Below are 24,543 nucleotides of genomic sequence, written 5' to 3'. Positions count from 1 at the left end.
TTTGTGTTGCAAACAAATTTTTTATGAGAGCAGGTTGAAGAGAGGTTGAACAAAATTTGGCTTCCAAGATCAAAGAGGAGGAGTTGAAGACTGATTTTAGAAGCTTCAACAAGTGTTGCAGCATCATTTCCATACATTTTCAAGCTTCCATTGGCAGCAAGAGGTAGGTTTTTAAACATTTTTTTCCAACTATTTTTGTTTCACAAATTGTCAAACATGAAACTTAAATTTTTTTTCATTATTTAGTTTTTGTTTTTGAATATGTTTATTTTATTTCTTGCCATAGGAACTAGAATGGCATCTACATCTTCCTCCATTGGCAATGAACAAGTAATTGCAAAACAAAGAAATGATCCAAATTCTCCCTTATGGAAATATGTGGACATTATAAAACAACTTCCAGGAGGTGGGGGATTCCGTTGGAAATGCCATGGATGTGATATTGAACGTAATAGTTCATATTATCGAGTGGTAGGCCATTTGTGTGGAATAAAAGAAAGAGGCATCAAAAAATGCCCTAGCAAAAATGGTAAACCTATACCAGATGAGATAGTGATGAAATATATTAGGGAGCATGAGGCGGCAGAAGAGAGGGAAGCCCCTAGATTGAACCAAACTGCATCAAAGAAAACAAGGGGAATGCAAGGCCCTTCTAATCCCAGTATTGTAGTAGAAGACCACCCCTTCTTTGCCACAAATGAACCTCAAAGTGAACCACCCTTGACACGTAAAAGAACAAAAGGGCCTTTAGAAACCGCATTCCAAAATGAGAGTAGAGACAATGCTGATCAAGATATAGTAAGGTGCATTTATGCAAATGGTTTGTCATTCAATGTTGTTCGCTCCACATATTGGAAGCAAATGATAAAAAGTGTTAATGAGGCACCAAGAGGGTATAAGGGCCCCGGTTATGAGAAGGTACGTGGAACATTATTGGAGAAAGAGGTGAAGAGGGTTGAAGATGCATTGAAACCCATAAGGGATTCGTGGGTTGAGACAGGTGTAACAATTGTTTCAGATGGGTGGAAAGATGCTAAAAACCGTCCCTTGATCAATGTCATAGCGGTGTCCCCTAAAGGGGCAATGTTTTTGAGAGCTGTGGATTGTGAGGGCCAAATAAAAGATGGCGAATTTATTGCAGAAATTCTCATCTCTGCCATTGAGTCTGTGGGACCCCGCAATGTTGTCCAAGTCATAACGGACAATGCAAAAATTTGTAGAGCTGCTGGTTTGTTGGTTGAGCAACGCTATGATCACATCTTTTGGACACCTTGTGCGGTACATTCACTCAATCTTATGCTACAAAGGATTGGGCAAAAAATAAAATGGATCAGAGATGTGTATGCAGAGGCTGAGGACATCCAGATGTTCATCACAAACCACCACATGTCTCAAGGGATTTTTAGAACCTATTCGAATTTGGAGCTATTGAAGGTAAGTGAAATAGTAATTTAATTTTACATTTTCTGATTTTTTTGAATTTTCAATGTTAATAATATCATTGTGTAAGCTATATTGTGTATTCTTCTTTAAAGTTTGGCTTTATTTTTTAATAATTTGGCATTAATTTGTGTTATAGGTTGCTGAGACCCGTTTTGCATCAAACACAATCGTCTTAAGACGACTTGTGAAAGTTAGAGTGGCACTATGCAATATGGTGATCAGCACCAATTGGACTGTATGGAAGCAAAGTAGCACTGAGAGGGCAGGAAAAATTAGGGATAGAATATTGGATGAGAAATGGTGGGATCTTGTTACATATCTCCTAAGTATCACTGAGCCCATCATGAGCATGATTCGCTATACAGACATGGATAGGCCTTGCATAGGTGAGATTTATGATGGCATTGATTCAATGCTTGAAAAAATAAAGTTCACTATAAATGAAAAAGAGAATGATCCTCAGGAGAAATTCTTCAAAGAACTGGAATTAATTATTGTAGAGAGGTGGAATAAGATGACCACTCCTTTGCACCTTCTTGCCTATGCCTTGACACCTAAGTACTATAGCAATCAGTTTCTTGATAAACCAGGAAGGATTCCACCATGGAGAGATCTAGAAGTATCTAATGGGTATAAGGCAGCATTTCTTAAACTATATCCCGATGATGATTTGCGAGATGTTGTTACAAATGAGTTCATAGAATTCACAAATGGGAATGGTCTAAGTGTTGATGCACTTCGTCATAGATCCAAGAAAGATGCTCATAGCTGGTGGTACTTCCATGGCACATGCTTCCAACACCTACAACCCCTCGCTATAAAAGTTTTATCACAAGTAAGTTTAATTAATTAAAATTTTTAATTTACAAGTTTTAGTTTATTTATAGTTTACTTTGTCTTCATAGGTTGCTAGTAATTTTATTTTTATTAATGTATAACTTTAATTGTTTACTTTGTCTTCATAGGTTGCTAGTTCATCTGCTTCAGAAAGAAATTGGAGCACATACTCTTTCATCCACTCAATAAAGCGCAATAGGCTGCTATCAAAAAGAGCGGAGAATTTAGTATATGTGCATTCCAACCTACGTCTTCTTTCACACAAACAACATGACTACACACAAGGGGAAACAAAGATGTGGGATATAGAGCCAGAGCATACTGATTTGGATGCTCCTGGTTCTCAGCTTCTTGCATTGACACTTGATGACTCGGAAATTGAGCCAACTTATAGTGCAAGTGCAAGTGGCATTGGCTCATGTAATGTCAATGTCAATGAGGATGAGGAGGAGGAGGAGGAGGAGGATGAAGAATTAGATGATCCATTTGATGATTAAACTTTTAAGTTTATATTGTTGAAAGTTGAAACAATGATACTTGAATATTTTGTCATTTTGATATTAAACTTGATGTATATGATGCTATTATCAATTATGGTATGATCATGATGCTATGATTACAAGTTTATGTTTGTTTTGTTGTTCATATGATGCTATGTGGCATGCATATTTTAATTCATGCTTATAGGCTTTGATATATATATATATATATATATATATATATATATATATATATATATATATATATATATATATATATATATATATATATATAAATTTACATGTTTTTGTACTAACGAACCCAAACCCCTTTTCAAAATTTTGCCGTACCGGCGTACCGGGTTCTTTGAACCCGAACCGGAACCCGAACCCTAACCGGCAACTTAGAAAATAATCAATAAATAAAGTCTTCCATATTCCCAATGATTTCCCATCTTCCTTGTTTAATATTTTATTGATCGGTATTCTCCATCAGTGACACCCTTTCATGTGAATTGATACCACCTTCATTCCTTAATCGCACCCTTTCTCTTTATCGGTTTGTATTAACAAAATATTTGTAAATCATTGCTTCAATTTAGTTCGTTGTCTCCATTGGTGTTGTATCTGATTTGTATCACGGTAACTGTGTGACCAAAGCAATCGGTTGTTGGCTCAGGATGATCGAATCCACAAACGATGAATAAGAAAATGAAAGATGTCCTCCCCCTTTGGAATGATTATTGATGCCTCTTAATATGCATCAAAGGGATATGAGGGTGAAGGGTTGCATCTCTTCGTTATCCTTTAACAAATCATAGCACTTGGCTCTCCATGTGATCGCAACTTTTCATTAATACACACTTATCACTTGAACATGGATGAGATCGCTCTGTATCATATTTTATTGTTTATAATGAATAGTCTTAACCGTTGTATGCATCCAATATCTTAAGATCACTGTCATAATAGATTATTAATTGCTGCAATGTTGTAATTAGTTGTTCAGGTCTTGATGATCATCGTGGTGTATAATAATTGATCTTATTGTTTATTATCATCACTCCCTTAAAAAAATTACTAGTCGGCAATTAAACATACTATCTTTTATGAATTCGCTGTTCTTAAATGCTTGTTTGTCACTTTATCATTGTTTGGTTATTATGAATCCTTCATTCATCGATCTCTTAATATCTTGTTATATTTGTCTTCTCCTTAATATTTGTCGTTGTGATGATTACACTTAAACTTCCTTCACGTCGATTATCATTTAGATCGACATAGACTTTATTGATGTTATCTTCATATTTAGTTGATCTGCCCATTCTACTTATTGATAACGATCCTCCTTTATACGCCTGATGAACGATACTGTTCTTTAACCTTAATCAATCTCCTTGTAATTACATCGCCTCTCCATCCTTGGTATAAGCGCTGTTCTGTATCAATCCTTGATGCCTTTGTAGACTTCCTTAAGACAACAATTGGGCTTAAAACTGTGAATCTTCATTGCCTTAATAATCCTCCGATGTTGATCATGGAGAGATTGTAACACCCAATGTATCCATCATACCGTCTTAGCATCCATGCTAATCATATCAGCTTTCCTTCTGGAAACTCGGGATTATCATCCATTTTATTCCTTCCTACTACTAACTGGCAGAGTCATTTGCTAATATTGATTAGTCATGGATATGAGTCGCCGTCTCTAAAACTTACGATCGATGTTTGCTATTAATGTTCCATTCTATTATTAACTTTGTTGATATAGTCAACAATGGTACATAATATCCTTAATTTGATTATCATAAAATTCTGAGTGCCATGCATGTGTTCATGAACTGATGGTGGGTCTTACATATATCAGCGTCAACTTTATAATCGACTCTTGTCTGCTTGCTCCCTTTAATAATAAATTTATATCTTTAATTTAATATTATTTAATTGTTCATCTTTTTGTGTCAAAGATGGGGACATGACATGCTGCAAAATGCATGGTCATCAGTTTTCACCAAATGACCTGTGGGATCCAATACATTTTTGAGGTGTATCTCATATTCCCCTTGTTGACACATGGACCAGCTAGGACTCGAACCGAGGACCTTCCATACACTGCTGGAGTGCTCTACCACTGAGCTACTGGCCCCTCTTGGACCAGTCCATCATCAGTCCGGGTGTGGCTTATTTCCAACACCAACACCCCCCCTTAAGCCACACCTCTCGTGTGCTTGGGGCTCCTAGCCTGCACCTGGCTCTGATACCATGTTGAGACATGGACCAGCTAGGACTCGAACCTAGGACCTTCCATACGCTGCTGGAGTGCTCTACCACTGAGCTACTGGCCCCTCTTGGACCAGTCCATCGTCAGTCCAGGTGTGGCTTATTTCCAACACCAACACCCCTGTCCACTTAGAAAGTGGAGATTGAGAAAACACCACTTTCATACTATAAAATTACAGATATATGCCCATTCCTCACATTCTGAGAGAATCAGAATCACACGAAAATGCATTTCTCATGGTGAAGCACGTCTTCCCCTCTTTGCCCAGAAGATAAAGATAGTCCTTTGTAGCAAGTGACACAGACCAAAAACAAACTGTTGTGTGATTTGTTAGATCACTTTTGCCTTAAATACTAAACCCATCTTCCCCACCCCTAAAAAAATGAAAAAGCTTTCAATTTTAAACATATAAAAAGGACAAAAATTGCTGCTCATCACTTTAAGAAGCACAACAATGGAAAAGGACTAATACAAGCAGCATGGTGTTGAAGACCACACAAATGTACTGACAGGGGGAGGGCAGGGGGTGAATCAGTATGATGCAACTTTTTACAAATTTAACACTTACAATAACATCATTTAGTCAACATTAATAATTATGCACATGACAAGAACACAATGACACACAATATTTACGTGGAAACCCTTACGGGAGAAAACTACGGCACAATCTTTCTGATATATATAAATCTTCAAACAACTTTGTATGCATCAGCCCACAAGAGGCACCAATCCCCTAAGTTTGTAGGCACCAACCCCTACAACTAAGCACCAACTTAGTGAGAGACACCAATCTCTCCTTTAGAAAGCACCAACTTCCAAATCAACCTTGAATGTCACTATCACAACAAATGATGGACAATTCAATCTTTTAAACTCATATATTTCCTTTCACAAATCTGCTATAAACTCCTCTTCAAAATCTGCTATAATCTCTTCCTCAAACCTGCTAAAAGTTGATCATAAATCTGCCATAAAGTGATCACAAACTCTTAACATAAATCTGCTATAAAGCTCTTTATATCCTTCTAATCAAATCTGCAATTTATCTTCTCATACCCTCTTTATCAAATCTGCTATCTATTTTCTCATTAATAGCCCCTGGAGAAATAAACACCACACACACTTTTCTTCTTCAAATTTAATCTCTATATATATCTTTTTCACTAAGGGTCATACCCTTTGCAATAGTTACTCCATTTAAGAGACACAATATCCTTTCATCTTGTTAATTGCTACTTTTATTCATAACCCCTTCAAATATTAATGTTATCTTTCACTTACAATTATATCTCTTCCCATACTGAATCGCACCACTTGGAGATGATCATTTAAACAAACCATTTGTTGATTGCTAGAACCATTGCACTCTCCAATATCTTAATCGCACCTTTCAAATGCAATCAATGTTTAATAGAACCGCTTCATTATATCTTTGTTGAATCAATCAAACACATCGTCCTTTTTATGATGTATTTGTTTGCTGATTTAATCAAAACACATCACTTCAACCTTTGTAATTGCTTGCCAAAATTTAATCTTAATTACTGTTTAAAGCATTATATTCGTTCATTCGTTGTCCTTATATGTTTAACTGCTGTTTATTTTGCTACCTTATTGAAGATCACTGCTTTAGTTATATGAAGATCGTTGTCATATATGTTGTCCTTGATTTCAGCGCGGCCAAAATCGTGAGGCAACCCTACGAAATTGGTTCGTTTCGTACCTTACGGTCTCCGGAAGAGCTTAATCAACCTCGTCGGTTAGTTCGTTTAGCTCCTTGCTTTTCGTTTTAGTGTTTTTCTTAAGTTTGCAGTTTTACCTGCAGTTCGGACTTTAAAGTCCGAACTACAGGGTCTTTTCTTTGTTGTCTGCACATCGGACTTTAAAGTCCGATGTGCGTTTGCTTGGTCTAAGCCTGCAGTTCGGACTTTAAAGTCCAATTACCTCCTGCTCCAAAGAGGCTTGCATTGGAAGCACCACCCCAAAGTTCAGCCACAGGATATTATGAAGCTGAACAGAATGATCTTCCCCCTTTTGGTGAAGAAGATGCCAATTTGCATCAAGAAGGTGATGCAGAGTTGGATGGCGACTCTAATATCAGGTTTATGCAATATTAAGAAGATGATACGCCAGATACACATGATGGGGACGTCTTTGCAGTATTCACCCGTTCGCAAGCACAGGCAGCTCAGCTACCTGTCATTGCGAAGAGTGATGATTCTATTCAAATTAAGGACTCTCAACGTTTGCCAATTTCTATTGCGAAGCGTGGGACTCCCATACCAAATCCTGCAAAGGACAACGCTATCTCAATGGACGCCACGAAGGATAAAAGTGTAAGTGATTCTTCGACTATTGTTAATTTTTCTGCACCTGTCAATTCTTCTATACATGCATCAAAGACTAGTGTACCGAATATTTTAAATTCTCAAAATGAGAATCCAAATCCGTCTTTGATGACGAATTCTTTTCAGTCATTTGATATTTTAGATCATGCTAAGAAAACCAAAATACAAATGTCTGAAGTTGAATTTTTGAGATCTAATCCAAATCAATTTGACCGTTTAGTCAAGTTTGTTAAAGAAAAACATACTACCCCTAGTAATCTTCCTAAGTCAAACTTACTTCAAAACAACTTAGTAACTTCCCCTTGTCCTGTAGAGAAGATAGAACCATTCTACATCTCTTTGTTAATAAATGGTTATAAGCTTAGTAACTGTGTAATTGATTCTGGGGCATCCGATAATGTTATGCCTTCAAAAATTGCCAATGCCCTTGGTTTAACTTTGACCAAAACATTTGGAAGGTGTTTCTCTATGGATAACAAGCAAGTCCCCTTGATTGGTCAAATCAAGGACACACAGTTTGCTTTTGCTTCATTTCCAGAAAAGAAAATTAAGATGACAGGACTAGTAGCCGATGTAACGGCCTCCTATGGTCTATTGTTGGGAAAAAATTTCTGTAGAGATGTTGGGGGTGAGTTAAACATGGATATGACTAAGGCGTATATTCCTGCTAAAGAGTTGTCCAAAGGTTACTTCCAGAAAAAGAATCAAAATATACTGTTGTCAAGTCTGACGATCAGCGGGCCCAAATTCTTTTCGAATCATCAGGTATGGGTAATTATTTTATGCATGTTGATGACGTTTTAGAGGTGACTCCTGAGAGTGAAGGTGCCATTCCACTCAATAATTTCCCAGTTGATTGTGAAAGTAGTGCTATGGAATCAGAAAGATCTTCAGCTTCACAACAAGAAATTCTCAATTTTAATACCGTCAGCATTGGTAGTCCAGACTCCAGATGATGTTTGGACACTGGAGTTTGATGGCAGCTGTTCTTCTACCGGATCAGGAGCCGGTATCATTTTGGTTTCCCCTGAGGGTAATCTTTTCCCTTTCTCTTTCAAATTGCAGTTTGATAACACAAATAACATTGCTGAGTACGAATCACTCTTTCTGGGAATAAATGTCGCTCAAAAGAAAGGAATCAAGAACTTGCATGCTCAAGGAGATGTCGAGTTAATAGTCTATCAAGTCAGGAACACATACCAAACAAGGAACGAAAGGCCGCGGCACTATCGCAACCTTGTATGGGATCTAATAGAGGCTTTTGACGCTTTTGATATATCTGTGGTTTCCCGTGAATTCAACAACAGGGCTGACTCATTAGCAATATTAGCAACTTCTTTGGTTTCTCACAAAGATTTTTTAGGATCAACTTATGTTATTGAGTTAGTTTTCCGGCCAAGTGTTCCTGACAACTCTGATCATTGGCAAGTATTTAATGATGATCATCATGTAATAATTTTTTTGCAAACCACTGACAATTTTGATGATCTGTACTTTGAAGGTAGTCACTACCCTTCAAAGGATGCAATTGAAAGTATTGATGCAGAAACAGGGGAAAATTTTCTACAATTAAAAGGAAACAAGATCCCCAAGGGTCTAGTTTCGCTAGAAAAGCTTTTTGACAAACATGATCCTTATGTTAAAAAGCAACAAAGATCAGCTACAAGGTCAATGGAATATGAACAAGTAAACATTGGGACTGAAGACAATCCAAAGATGATCAACATTGGAAAGTGTTGTTCACAAAGAGAAAGGCAGAAATTTGTTGCATTATTGCAGCAACATGTTGACGTCTTGGCATACTCCTATGAAGATCTAAAGTCTTTTCGTCCCGAAGAGCTCCGCCATGACATTTCATTGAAACCAGGTATTACGCCTTTCCGTCAGAAGCAAAGGCAATACAACCCAAAGATCTTCGATACTATCTTTGCTGAAGTACAAAAGATGTTGAAAGCAAAGATAATCTTCCCCATTCACCATTCTTCTTGGATAGCCAATATTGTACCTGTACGTAAGAAGAATGGTGAGATTCGGATATGTGTTGATTTCCGAAACTTGAATCAGGCATCCTTTAAGGATAATTATCCTTTACCTGTCATGGATCATGTCCTACAAGCTGTTATTGGAGCAGAGATGATGTCCATGTTGGACGGATTTTCGGGTTATAATCAAGTAGAAGTTCTGGAGCAAGATCAGCATAAGACCGCATTTACTACACCTTGGGGTACCTTTGCATATCGCAGGATGCCTTTTGGATTAATAAATGCGGGAGCAACTTTCCAACGTGCAATGGACTTGGCTTTCCAAAGTTTTCTTGGTAAGTTCATTGTGGTCTATTTGGATGATTTCATAGTTTATTCTAAAGAACATCAAAATCATTTCTTTCATCTGCAATGAGTCTTAGAGAAATGTCGCCAGCATGGAATTTCCCTCAATCCCAAGAAATCTGTTTTTGGGGTCACTGAAGGTAAATTGCTTGGGCATATTGTTTCGAAAGAAGGTATAAAAATTGATGCAGAAAGGGTTAAAGCTATTCGTGACCTTTCCTTGCCAACAAGTAAGACTGTTGTTCATTCTTTTTTCGATAAAGTAAATTTCCTGCGAAGATTCGTTCCAGACTTTGCTGAACAGACTTGTCATATAGTTAATATGATGAAAGGTAATTCTCTCTTCAAGTGGACTCCTGAAGGAAAGAAAGCTTTCCATCAGATCAAGGAAGCCATGGCAAATGCTCTAGTCTTAGTATGCCCAGATTATACCAAAGAGTTTATTATGTATAGCTATGCATCAGATCATACTTGTTCGGCTATACTAATACAAAGAAATAATGAAGGTGTGGAATCACCTATTGCATTCATGAGTTATCCGCTGAAGGCTCATGAGTTGAAATACTCGAAAATGGAGAAGCATGCTTTTGCCGTGGTGAAAGCGGTGAAACATTTCAGGTTTTATATTCTGAATTCGCATGTCGTTGCTCTTGTTCTTGATGTTGTTGTCAAGTCAATTCTGACACAACAAGAGTTTGGAACTAAAAGGGGCAATTGGGTTGCCAAGATTCAAGAATATGATATGGGAATTAAGCCCGTTAAGTTGGTTCGTGGAAAATGTCTATGTCAGTTGATAGCTGACAACAAATCAATAGATGAAGTGGTGCTTGAAAACGAAGGTATTAATCAAGATCTTCCTTATGTTCTATTTGTTAGCACTACTGATGAGTGGTACTCCAACCTGGCATATCTCTTAACATATGGAGATTGTCCTACACACCTGTCAAGGAAAGAAAGGCGAACCTTGAAGCTTAAAGCAATGAATTTTGTCCTATGGGACAATGGTTTGTACAAGAAGGGTCTGGACGGCAATTTCCTGCACTGCGTAGACAAACAACAAGAAGTAAGATTACTTCAAGCTTTTCATGATCTTGCTTGTGGTGGACATTTTTTTGCCCCTGTTACTGCACACAAAATCTTGCGCACTAGATACTACTGGCCAACATTGTTTAAAGATACATACAGTTGGGTTCGCAAGTGTGAGCAATGTCAACAATTTGTTGGTAAGCCCAAATTAGCTGCGCTCCCTCTTAAACCAGTAGTAATTGAAGAGCCTTTCCAACAGTGGGGATTGGACTTCATTGGGCCTGTCAATCCAACATCAAGTGCAGGTCACATGTACATCCTCACAGCAACAGATTACTTCACCAAGTGGGTGGAGGCAATCCCAACTAAGCAATCTACCTCGGCGGTGGTTTGTCAATTTCTGAAGGAAAACATCGTCTCAAGGTTTGGCGTTCCTCATAAGACTGTAGCTGATAATGCTTCATGTTTTTCATCTTATGAGATAATTGACTTTTGCTTTGATCATGGTATTACTCTTTCACACTCATCTAACTATTATCCGCAAGGAAATGGTCAGGCCGAGTCAAGCAACAAGAATCTGGTTACTATTATGAGGAAGCTTGTTGATAACAAACAACGGACTTGGCATAAAGCTCTTTATGATGCGCTATGGGCGAATAGTATAACTCCAAAAAGAGCAATCGGTATGTCACCTTTTCAACTTTTGTATGGGTTGAATGCCGAGATTCCAATCACTGTGGAACTTCCAGCATTAAAACTCGCCAAGGCCATTGAGGATGAAACATATCAAGATTCACTGGATAAACGGATTATGTTTCTTTCTCAACTGGAAGAAACAAGAGCTGAAGTGGTAGACAAGATTGCTGCCCACCAAAGCCAAGTGAAGGCATTGTTTGATAGGAAAACAACTTCCCGTGAGTTCTAAGTTGGTGATCAAATCTTGTTATGGGACAAGAGGAGGGAACCAAAGGGTTTGCATGGAAAGTTTGACTCCTTATGGAGAGGTCCCTTCACTATTCATGAAGTATGTGGCGAGCATAGCTACTTACTTGCATATGCAGATGGTACCCCCGTTCTCGCTACCTCATAGCGGAGAACATTTGAAGCTCTTTGCTCAATAGAGAGCGATGTAAAGGAAGTTGTACTTTTTGTAAAATATGTATAGTCTTTCCTTTTCAGTCTTTTCGTCGCCTGACTCTATAGCCCAATGGATACAGGCACTCGGATTTCTGGATTCTACAAGCTTCAAGTGGTGCAGCTTGTTCCCCAGTCAGAGCCAGCTGTTGTCCTCGATTTCAGCTCGGCCAACATCGTGAGGCAAGCATACGAAACTGATCCGTTTCGTACCTTACGGTCTCCGGGAGAGCTTAATCGACCTCATCGATTAGTTCGTTTAGCTCCTTGCTTTTCGTTCTAGTGTTTTTCTTGTTTTTCTTAAGTTTGCAGTTTTACCTGCAAAGTCCGAACTGCATGATCTTTTCTTTGTTGTCTGCACATCGGACTTTAGACTTTAAAGTCCGATGTGTGTTTGCTTGGTCTAAGCTTGCAATTCAGACTTTAAAGTCCAACCTGCAGGTGGTCTTTGCCTGCAGTTCGGACTTTAAAGTTCGACCTGCAAACTGCTTGGTTGAACAATGCATGTCAGACTTTAAAGTCCAACATGCAAGAATTTCTAGCCTGCATGTCGGACTTTAAAGTCCGACATGCACTGTGAGTTGGCATTAATTTCACATTTATTGTTAATTAGGGTTTTATTATTTATAGCGCTTGTTAAGTTTATTTAGTTACATCTTGCGATTCTTTCCTTCATTTGTCTTCTTTTTCTCCACGTGCCCTTCTCGGATCTTGCTCGCTGTATCTCAGATCGGATCGCCCCATTGTCGGATTTTCGATCGTCATTGCAAACTCGAGGTAGGTTTTTCTTGTTTCCTTTTCGGGTTTTTGTTTGTTTGTTTGCTTTGCTTTCTTTCTTTTTTTGGTTTTCGTTTTGCTTGCGTTGGGAGGACAATCAGACTTCAAAATCCGATTGCCCTCCGAAGTCATCCTTCTCCAGACGCATACCGGACTTTAAAATCTGGTGTACAGCTGGATGGTAGGATCTCCACATATCGGATTTTGAAGTCCGATATGCAGGATCATAACCTTCGCATATCGGACTTTAAAGTCCGATATGCAGAGAGTCGAAGTTTTGGTTGACATGTCGGGTTTCAAAATCCAACATGTCAACCGATTGTTTTTCCCCTTTGTTGGTAAAGTCCAATGTGCTGGTTTAGCATATGGTTTTACCCTAGCACATCGGACTTTAAAGTCCAACATGCCATTAATCTTTCCCAGGGTTGCACTGACTTTAAAGTCCGATGTGCTTATTTAAATTTTTCACCCAAGCACATTGGACTTTAAAGTCCGATGGGTTATTGATTTTCCCCGAATCAGCACATCGGACTTTAAAGTCCGATGTGTTGATAACCCATACCGGATTCGCACATCGGACTTTAAAGTCCGATGTGCTGATCAAGGTGTTTTTAATTGCACTTCGAACTTTAAAGTCCGATGTGCAATTTTTGTTTTCAAAAGAGCATGTCGAACTTTTTTCCCCGACCTGCTGTTTTTGGCAGTTTTACTCCCAAGCCTGTTTTGAGTACTATTTTTCGATCCGTTTGAGAAAAATTGATTTTGATAATGATGAATAGCTAATCATCAGTGTTGAATGCAGTCATCACAAATGTCAAAGCTCCCTCACAACAAGCCCGAGTCTTCCTCAAGTCAGTTGGAATCTTCTCCAAGTAAAGCATCATCAAGAAAGATGAAGTACAAGTACCACAAGTACTTGAATCTATACCCAGAGAGTTCAGTAGACTCGAATATTAAGGAGATCAGAGACACTGAAATCGGGCATGTAGATATGCAAGAATTTATTGATCGAGTTAAGAAGGCTCCTGCTCACCTAACTAATCTAATCAACTCTGAATTCCACAAATATGCATCTTTTCCAGTTGCAGCCCATGATCCAGAATTTGTGCTTGCAGTAGCTGATCATTTTGATCCAAATACAAGACAGGTCAAAGATGAAGATCAAAATGTCATCATGACCCTAGACAGTGTATTCTTCAATAGTGTCTTCAAAGGTTCCTCGGTTGAAGAAGTGGCTGATATTACTCAAGAAAGTGCTCAAGAGTACTATGAGAAGAACGAGGATAAATGCAAGAAGGTAATCAATACTGTTTTCCTCTCTGCCGCAAGAAGTTCCCTAACCTCACGATGGCCTAAGGGCTTTCACACAAGTGATTTCAATGAGTACAATGACATGGCCACCATGTTATCAAGGGTGAGGGGGTTAAAAGACTCTCATTACTTTCAGAACTGGATGTGCTACTATATGAAAATAATCAGGAAAGGAGCAACAAGAATTGATTGAGGTGAACAGATCAGCAATGCCCTCTGTGCTCAGTTGAAGGAGGTCAAAGTAACACTGAAATTTTACATGACCTCATACCTGGTTTATGCGATTGCTTCAATAAGGCAATATCCAGGCTTATCTACTAAGGGAGATAGGAGATTGGACCCGTTTGGGAGTACTATGATCAGCTTGCTATCAAGAATCAAGGTAGTCATTATAGAAGGGTTAATGACGCCTTCTTCGCTGTATGGATGTGCATTTTTGATAAAAGCCTGTAGAAGAGGAGAATATCAGAGGCCGCTTGCAACAGGGTATCTCATTTTGGATGTGTATTCCTGCAATTTCCCACATTCACTTACATCCGAATAGGATGCTTCTCAGGTGAGCCCTTTATTCTACCAAGGTTCCCTTCAGACAAAATCGTCCTCATGGAGTTGTGCAGACAACTGATTAATGTGCATGAAAAACAATCACAAGCACATAAGACTGGGCTGAAATTCCCAAAATCAATCAGCAGGTACTCAGTGCTAACCAATCCCAAGGCCGAAAATATGGAGGAAGAAATGCAGTGGAATACCATGAGAAGATTCAAGGCCCGAACCAATTTTGACTTTTGTGGTATAAAGAACAAACTCAAAAGGACGTATACTCATGTTTATAGGTTGGAGGATGTTTGGGCAGACTGTCAAAATGATGAGGATATAAGAAGGATGGATTTCAGCCGCCTTACTCTGGAGCAAATTGAAAACTTGGATTTGGCTAAGATTCCAATGACCATGGAAGATACGGATGACATAGTAGACCCGGTCTATTATGAGAAGAAAATTGTTGACTCTCCGCTTCCTCCTGTACAATGGTCAAAGAAGGAGAGCAAATCAATCACTCAGAGGATTACTCCTATCCTAGCAAACACCAATGCATGGCTGGTAAGAAAGAACCTCAGAATGAAATAGCTTCCTGCTAGCTCAAGAGATGATGACAACAGTGATGGCCCAATCGGCAAGACAGCTACAGCCGAAACAAGAACAAAGAGCAGGGCAAACCCGCAAGCACTATCCACAGCTCCTATAATACAATCAAAAGGGAAAGGGCCCAAGATTAAATTTACAATGAAAGGGTCCAAAAAAGGTGAATCATCATCCGCGGTACAGGAAGCAGTGACTAAAGAGCCAGAACAACCACCTGCCAAGGAAATTGAAGAAATAGAAATTCCTCAACAAGAGGGAGTACAGGCTGAAGAAACATCACACCCAGCTGAAGTTGAGCCCCGATTACCTCACAGGCAATCATCCACTCTATTGACTCTGACTCTGACCAAGAGGATGATCAAGATGGAGATCTAAGTATGGGCATGACGCAATCAGAGACTGCCGGTTTCAGTAGGCTTACCTGTCACTACCACCACCACCACAGAAATTCCTCCATTGGTAAGTGCTGAAGTTACATTCACAGCGCCCTCAACTCTCCCATCTGTAACTGAAGAGGTAGCAACAACAAATGTTCCACTAGATACCTCAATATCAGCACCATTAGTAACACTCACAACTGCTCCAAGCTCCAGTCAACCTGCTCCCGAAGCTTCAACTCAAAATCAGCAAGGAGCTACTACTCCATCAGCCAATCCAGAACTACCCCCTTGGATGGAAGTAGTGACCCCTAAGAGGAAAAAACAGGTGATCTCTCCAGATGAGTTTGGCTTTGAACTTTTGGTTCCTCCAAAGCCTAAGGGAACAAAAAAGCCAAAGACGGTATCTCGGGTGGTAGTAGACCCGGCTTCTAAGAGAAAATATGCTGAAGTTATGGTGCCATCGTCAGACAAGGACAAAGGCAACATATGATCTGAAGATTATACCATGCAGGTCGTAGAGCTCGGGGTGGAAACACATGAGAGTGTGAAATTGGATTCACAGATAGCCTTTAATTCTTTGTTGAGAAGATTAGATCAGGAGAGGGATGAGAAAAATATCTTGAAGCAGAAGTGTGAACAGCTGACCAACGTTCTTCTAAAGGTCACACAATCTTCTCAAGAGGTTGAACCCATAGGATCCTCAATAGATACTGAAGCCCTCAAGAAGATTGAACAGGTGGGAGCTAAAGGCCGAGTGATGGATGAGTGGATTTCACCGCTAAGATCAGAAGGCTCTCATCTTCTGAGTTCAACAATGGGACTAATGTCAGATTATGAAGTAATCCAGAGTTAGATGCAAGGACTCAAAACCTCTTTATCACAGGAGATTGAAGAAGTTGTGAAAAGTACTACGTTGTGGAGCAAAATGGAGGACTTCAGGATAGATGTCCTGGTTGAAAATAAGGTAATTCCCACAAGGGAGAAGTACATCCAGATCTTGTCTTTATTGTCTCATAAGCAAGAGACAATGAAGTTAATGATTGCGGAGCTGGACCGGGAGAAGAAAGAAGGTGATGACGAGGTTGACCTCATTTTTGCCAAAGTTGGTGATCTTCCTTGTTATTTATATGATGGCGATCGAAATCTCGTCACTACTGAAGTTGTCACGCAGGAATTCCTTTCCTTGATGGATCAATGCACGGGACAAGATTTCTCACTTGATACATTTGATAAACTATTAGAAATCCAAGTCAGTTTTGAAGTCCTCGCATCCATGTTGAAAGATGTTAAAAAGAAACAAGTAAAAATTGAAGATGCAATTTCCCGTGTCCGAGTGATCACAAGTTCTACCCCGATGCCGAACGAAGCAGAGATGAAAGCTATCTTGGCTAAGTTCGAAGAATTTCAGAAATCCGATGAGGAAGAGAATCAAGAATGAAGTACCCCCTTTTGGCACCTTTTCTTCATGCAGTTGCACCGATAGATGCTGTCAATTTTTATGCAGCTGCACGTTTTCTTTATGTTGTAGTTGTAGTAAAATGGGACTGTGCAGTTGAATAAGTCAACTGTGCCCACCTTTTTCTCAACTTCTTTTCTTATATAAGGAGGACCTCTTTTGTAAATATTTATCTTTTTTCATGCTTAGCAAAACTCTGCAGAATTTTTATCCCAACTAAGACTTTGGGCTTTTGTGGTGAAAATTCTATCAAGCAAATAAATAAAGTAGTTTTGTTGATCTCAGACTGTGTTGTATCAAGAAAATTGTTTATATAATTTAATGTTCCTATGTCCAGTGAATATATATTTTCTTTACTTCTTTGATCTTGAGGATATTGTTATGTGGTTAAAGAGCTCTTAAATCTTGCAAGTAGACTTTGTGCTCCTAGTATATTTGAGAAATCTTCTGATAAATTAAGCAACTAGTGGTAAGCTTTTTATTGCTGCAGTTACTTGTAGTTTAAAAGATTAGAAATTTATACTTGAGGACTTTGAGCTACAAGATAAGTTTCTAATTGTTTAATTTGTAATGATCGGTTTGAGTTAGTGTTACCTTCAAGGAGACTTTGTGCTGCTTAATAGTAACTCTTGGTGTAGTTTGTTAGATTAATAGTTGTTTTCTTTAAGTATCTAAAGAGATAGAGAAATTGTAACTAGGTGAAGGGAGAATACATAAACTCTGAAAAAAAAGAGTTATATGCCCAACACCAACCCACATTTAATTTCTTATTAATTAGAGGAGAAATTTCATAGGGAACCTCCCCTTGATGAGAGGAGAGATTAATTTCTCAGCATAGCTTTGTGTGAATTATATATTTTGTCATTAGTACGCTGGTGACAAAATATTCACCCAACAATATGGATGGCCACCTTTACATGTTATTTGTTGCTTTCACATAATCGTTGTCTCTCAATTTCTGTCTTGCTGTTTGTTCATTATGTGAATCGCTATTTAAGACTCTTTGTAATTACTATTTGTCTTAAGACTGTTTGTTCATTATATATTTTGTTCATTAGTACGCTGGTGACAAAATATTCACCCAACAATATGGATGGCCACCTTTACATGTTATTTGTTGCTTTCACATAATTGTTCTCTCTCAATTTCTGTCTTGCTGTTTGTTCATTATGTGAATCGCTATTTAAGACTCTTTGTAATTACTATTTGTCTTAATAAACAGAGCACTCCCTCATAAACATTTTAATACAATCGTTGTTCAAGTCTTGCATCAAGTCTTTACTGCTCCCTTGATCAGTATCTTTTTCTTTGTACTTTCATTGCTTTAATTTTGCTCATTTAATTTTAGCCTTTTAAACATCTCAATTGCTGCTCTATTTGCATCATTCATTCATTTCTAAACTTTCATATGAATGCCTTTGTCTTGGGTGCAAAACATGAAACAAGTGGGTCTTCATAAAGCATAATATATATTCATTTTAAGTGATCATTAGCAATATTTTCAATTCTTCTGAATCAAACCTCCCAAATCTTCTAAGGGTTAGATAAGACTATTCGGTTGATTAGTGTACTCCAAACATAATAACATGAGTACAACACCTAAGCCCATCTATAGGATATTTAGCCATCCTTGCCTATTGATTAGTGGCCTTTGGCCATCATACTTTCACAACAAAGTCTTCTTTGACATCAATGACGTAATCTAACAATCTCTTTCATTCAAAAAGATAATTAATATCTTCTTGACAGGTGTTCCTGGTTTTACAGCTTCTTTTTCTTCATTTTCTTTACCCTAATATATCATTGAAAAACAAGCATATAGAGAACTAACCCTACCAAGTGGTTCAACTCATAGTCTAAAAATCCTGCAAGTTACTCACAAACGTTTTCTCATGATTTTAAACAATAATTTGCACATTATTTAAATTTATTTTATTAATTTATATATTCTTTGAGTATGCTGAATTTTTGCTGAGTCTTGATTTTGAATCAAAATTTTGGGCTATGAAATGTTTTATGGGTTCACGAGTCCAAGTTTTGAACTATGGTTCTACCCTCTAGCAATCAAGAAAACCATGTTTAAGAGACAAACCTCCTCTCATACTACTCAAAAGCAAACTAAAGAGTGGAAAATGACACACAAAAGCTACTAATAATATTTTGACCGAAATGAAAATAATAAGTGGAGGATAATACCTTTCTAACAAGGCATTTTGAGGAACTATTCAAGCATCAAATAACAGCTTTCCATGAATCGAGGCTTGTAACAAAAATTGAAGTGCACAAGTGGTAGGCAGAAGAAAAGTAAAGCTTAAAAAAAATCCAAAATAAAGGGAAACCTCTCACACTGGTATCACTCAGCTTGCTCGACTCTTTCCAAAAAAGGAGCCTGCTAAGAGAAGGATGAGCGTGTAGGTTACATGACGCAACCAAGCAACAGTAATAAAATGCTACGAAAGGATATCCTTTAGTTACTAGTACTCATAAATTAACCCATTTAAACTAAAGCTTTAGGTGAAAGGTGTAATTTAAAGCCTGATAGTATATTATTGCTACTGATAGTGTTACGTCAGTATCACTTCTAGGGAGAGCTTACCAGTGATTATTACTGATCTCTATGGCAAGCAATGTGAATCTACTAATAAAAGGAAGAATAAATTTTACTATGATATCGGTCTTTCTTTCTACATTGTTTATTCTCCTTTCTATAAGATTTTTAAAAGGAATTTAATTGGAGGTCCTTCAAATAGATTTTAGCTGTTCACTGATACAGTATATGATAGATTGTTCAGTTAAGATACAGATATTGTATTTTAAAACAAACAAAAGCATTGTGACATGTCAGTAATATGTAGACTAACATGTAAAGCATTTACATTAACAATCAAACATATAGGATAATCTTCATGTTGCATTTCACACACCCAGACCCTTGTGAGGAGCATTGCCCCTTGACTTGCTGGGTGCTGCTTCCCTCAGACCCTGGTGAGGTGTGCCGCCCCCAAACTCCCACTTTAGTTTTAAAAAGCACAAAACTAAATACTTTTTTGTGCTGTGTCATATGGAAAAGCACCATTTTTTTGTTCTCTCAAAGTTTTTCCCAATTAAATCCAAAGTAATTGAACATTTATATTTATGGTTTGCCAAGTTGATCCCAATCTCAAGAAGTGCTGTTGGCTATGGCAGCATTGCAAACTTATTTGAGATACAAGCACAAGGCACTAGATAGAGCTAGCGATGTTGGGCTGGGTGATATAGGCTCCTCTCTACCATAGTTCATCACACCATGTTGTATTTTTGTTTTTAATGCCACAGATATCATAGTCCATGAGTTTTGTACAACTAAAACACTGAAGATATTTATATATTTAAAAAAATTATTTTTGATGCCATGTATATCATAACCCATGAGTCTTATAAACTTAAAACAATTGAGAATATTTTATTTTTAAAAATGTTGCCTCCTTCAACTCAAATTTGCTTTTGTAGTCATTTGATCAGTGTATACTTGTGTATGTGATTGAAATAGCTTATAGTCAATAAGTCTATCATGTCTTTACAGTTGATTCATTGACAATGTTTAGTAAATACTTTAAGTTGTCAAAAAATCTTTAAATTTCATGGTTTTTCAATTTGCTGAATCTTTATCAAGTTTGAGTCCAGGTCAAAAGTCAGCCAGTCGGGTCCAAGTCTTGTATCTATAATTTAAACCTTCGATTTTGCTACTAATGGTTTAACTGAAGAATTCCTCTACCTTTTGAAGTCTTTATATGCTATCAATAGTACAAAACTTAGTGTAAACTAACTCTAAAAACTTTAAGCAAAATTATAATGTCTAGAGTTGCAAGATATTCGGAATATGTGAATATTGGGGCTATGACCAAATTGTTTTGGATAAGACAGTAGACCCTCTACAAACATTACTAGTTTTGATAAGCATCAAAAAGAGGTCTCACTCAAAAAACTCTCTCTTTGATGATTGCATACCTGAAGTGCCAGATGTCCTTTTGCTGTTGTCTTATGGACAAGTCTGAAAAAGATGTATCATTTATGAGATAAAAGTCATGCATTTTACTTTAAAAATTTGTTGTTCTCCACAAGGTTGGCCGAAGGGATTCTTTGTTGAATTCACAAAGACTTGTGATTAATTGTTTGTCATGAACAATAAGTGGGTGCATTACACTCGCAGATGGGCAGAAAACAAGCAAAATTGGAGTAATCTACTTTTGAAAGTGCAGAAAGCATTTCTGCCACACAATCAAAAGGCAAAGGCAAAGAAAAAGCACATTCTATTTTCTTTTTTAGCAAAAATTTCATCAAAAATGAAAGTCAAGTGTTTCTACAATAATAAGTTAGACAATGTCAAAAAGGAATGCAAAAAGCAATAGCACAATTTAGCTAATAAGAAGAAAAAACCGTTGGTGGCTATGGTTGTTAATAAAGGGGAGCAGATCTCCAGAGAAGACTACACTTTTGTCATCTCTCAAGATGATAGAAACTACAGGGTGCTAATTTAATTCAAGTGCATCGCAATATTTCACTTGTCGCAGGGAATGATATTTAAATTTTGCTACAGATAATATTAATTCTGAATCAGTATATTTAGAAGATGGCTATGGTTAGTCATGTAACAGAAGGTAGAGGTGATTTAATCTTGTCTAAATGATATTGTCAAATATGTGTTTCAGGATGTTATGTATGTTCCAATAATTAATAAAAAAATTGAAGACAACTCATCCAGAAGTCGAACGTTAGTGTAAATTACAATGGTATCAAAGCCATGGTTTCTGATGTGAAAAAAGACAAGTAAATGCCCTTCGTATTGGGCATAGAGATCCATATGAAGTTATGAACGTGATTTCCATGGTGAATTTCCATACCATCACAATGGACAGCAACATAGCGAAAAACAGATTAAAAAGTTGAAAAATGCACTATTACAAAATAGGAAGAGATGGATCTATGCAAAATAAAGTACCTTTAACATAGGTGCAGGTGCCGAGTCCATCAGCCTTGGCACCCTTTCCTTTGCCCTTCTCCTCTCCTCCGCCGGATGATGCCTGCTTCCCTTTGCCCTTACCAGACGCTTCTTTGGCCTTCGAGTCCTTCCCCATCTCACACTGCAAGATATAAAAACTAAACTGCACGGCAATACCTACCTATAAGATTCCGATTAAAACCCCAAACTGGGTATAATTCTGGGCAAACGGAGGGGCTTTCTTAAAAAAACTCCAAACTCCGTATAATTTTAGGCAAACCAAAAATAAGGTCTTATGGAGGGAGCTTTCTTAAAAAAAAATCAGTAGATGTTTAGATTTTGAAGCCCCTCATGAAATCGAAGCCCCCATGAGAGCTTAGCTTAATTATGAGATATTGCTTTTAGAGAGACCCCAAATCTAACTCTAGAGATTTTTATATGAGAAGATATTTAATTGCTTCATTGCTTCATTACTTCTTAAGAAGTAATTTGTTTTGATCGACAAATCAGTCTTATAATTCTAAAGTTTACAAAACTTTTTTATTTAATAATTTTAAATATTATTTATATTTTTATATATTGATTTATTTTAGTTGGTGTCAATGTAAATTATTTTTATCATTTTAATGTTATGAGTAATATTAATATTTTGAAATAAATAATAAAAAATCAAATAAATATAATAATTTTATTAATTTTGGTTAAATTATGAATTATGAATTATGAAGGATGACACAAAATAGTGCAAGATGGTGTAAGGAGTGTAGAGATGCAAAGGATGGTGCAAAACAGAAGATTATCTTGAAGAGACGGGTGAATATTGACATGTGGAGTAATTTTTCCTCAAAAACCCTAGCTTTTGCAATTAGAGCCAACACAATTTCTCTTGGCATTGGGAGAAAGGGACAAGAATTTGAGTGCAAGACACTTATTCAAACATTCCACAGAAGAATGTAAAGGGCAACATGTGGAATGGAGGGTTGAGGTATAGAGCGATAGTTGGCAGAGCAGAAGGTAAGAAAGATCATCTTATGAAGCCATAAAACCACATGGCCTTTGTGATATCCTTAAAGATCATTGCTCTGACTATGGATCGTCTGAAGGATTGGGTCCTGCTAGTTAAATGATGTAGAGAAAGCTGCCCTAGTGAAAGAATTATGAAATGGTGGAAGAGCACTTTAAAGGTAGGGTAAGTATCTGACCCCTCAACTTTTTCTTTCTTATTCAATGCATAGATTCTTCCTTGAAACATGAGATCCTCCATGGAAATTCTCTATTTTTTTAGGGTTCTAACTTTCATTAGTTAAACTGGATTTTGAATATTGATATAATGAAATACAACATAAAGAAAACCCCTATGTGGATTAGCCTTGTCAATTTCCCCACATAATTTTGGAATACCGATGCCCTAATTAGGATTGGCAACGCCCTAGGCTCCTTCTTGGGGGTTGACGAAGACTTTCTCAATGAGAAATTGGGATGTGTAGCAATGTATATGTAGAACTTGATTTAGATTATGGGGTTTTGGAGGAATTGGAGATTATTTCTAAATATGGGAGGTGGTTTTAGAAATTGGTCAAGGCGAGGGGTCAAATTCTAGGTCGCTACCTTTTGAGGAAGACCATTGAAGCTGGGAGTTCTGGTTTGGGAGTAGAGGCCAAATACACATATGAGGGGAAGAGTAGCTTGAAGGCTCCAAAGGTAAAGAAGGGGATGTCTTAAGGATAAATAGTCCAAAGAAGTCCAATAAGCCTCAACAAAAATGTAGAGGAGGGGAAGATTTAATAGGGGTGTGAGATGAAGGAATAGAATTTTGACAAAGTGGAGGAGGTTGGAGACCTTTAGGAGGAGAAATTGATTGAGGTAGGTACTTTAAATCCTAAAAAGGTTGATGGCTTTTCAGATATGAGTAGACTATGAATTTAAAATCTATGGTGAGCAAGCTAAGGTAGTAGAAGTAGACCTAACTTTAAATTACGAGCAATGGTCCAAGAACCAAGTGTGTTTGAAGGAGCTTTTGAAGGAAGGAGAGATAAAGGAGGCAGAGTATGAGACATTATTTGGAGACCCTGGACAACTAGGGTTAGATGTAGAGATGTTGATTGATCAAGAGAAATTGGGTATCAATCAAACCCCATTAATAAAATCAATATTAGATTGTGGCAAAAACATGAGCAAAGGAAGGAGTAGGAAAACTTTACAAGAGCTTGGAAGTAAAGATGGAGAAGAGGAAGATCAACCCAAAATCACTATGCTACTAAGATTGGGAAAGGGGGTCCCTCTTCCCCAAGTACCATGAAGCTCCTTTCTTAGAATGTTAGGGGCTTAAAGGCCCCTAACAAGTAGTGTCTGGTTAAGTGTAGATTAAGGTTAGCAAAGGTAGACATGTTGCTCATCCAAGAAATCAAATTGACCGAGTTAGAGATGGATCTCTTTACTAATAAATTAAAAAATTAGAAGGCAAAGGTAGTTCAATTTGAGGGTGCCTCAAGAGGCTCAACGACCCTATGGAACCACTCTTCAAAAAAAATTTGAGAAATTGGTAGAAGACAAACAATGGTTGAGTTATTTAGTGCATTTCCTCTCATCAAATTTGCATTTTTTGTTGTTAAATGTATAT

General features: G+C 37.6%; 1 protein-coding gene across 1 annotated transcript in view; it reads right to left on the bottom strand.

The window, feature by feature from the left end:
* Positions 1-22,330, bottom strand: part of LOC131077034 (uncharacterized) — a 29,055-nt gene extending 6,725 nt beyond the window's left edge. The window contains exon 1 of the mRNA XM_058014398.1: positions 21,924-22,330. Coding sequence (XP_057870381.1) covers positions 21,924-22,059 — 136 coding nt within the window. The 5' untranslated portion in view covers positions 22,060-22,330. The remainder of the gene's footprint in view (positions 1-21,923) is intronic.
* Between the last annotated feature and the right edge of the window lie 2,213 nt (positions 22,331-24,543).

Source organism: Cryptomeria japonica, chromosome 10 (assembly GCF_030272615.1).
Source record: "Cryptomeria japonica chromosome 10, Sugi_1.0, whole genome shotgun sequence".
Classification (NCBI taxonomy): Eukaryota; Viridiplantae; Streptophyta; class Pinopsida; order Cupressales; family Cupressaceae; genus Cryptomeria; species Cryptomeria japonica.
The sequence above is the reverse complement of the archived record's forward strand: the minus strand, read 5'-3'. Positions and strand labels throughout refer to the sequence as shown.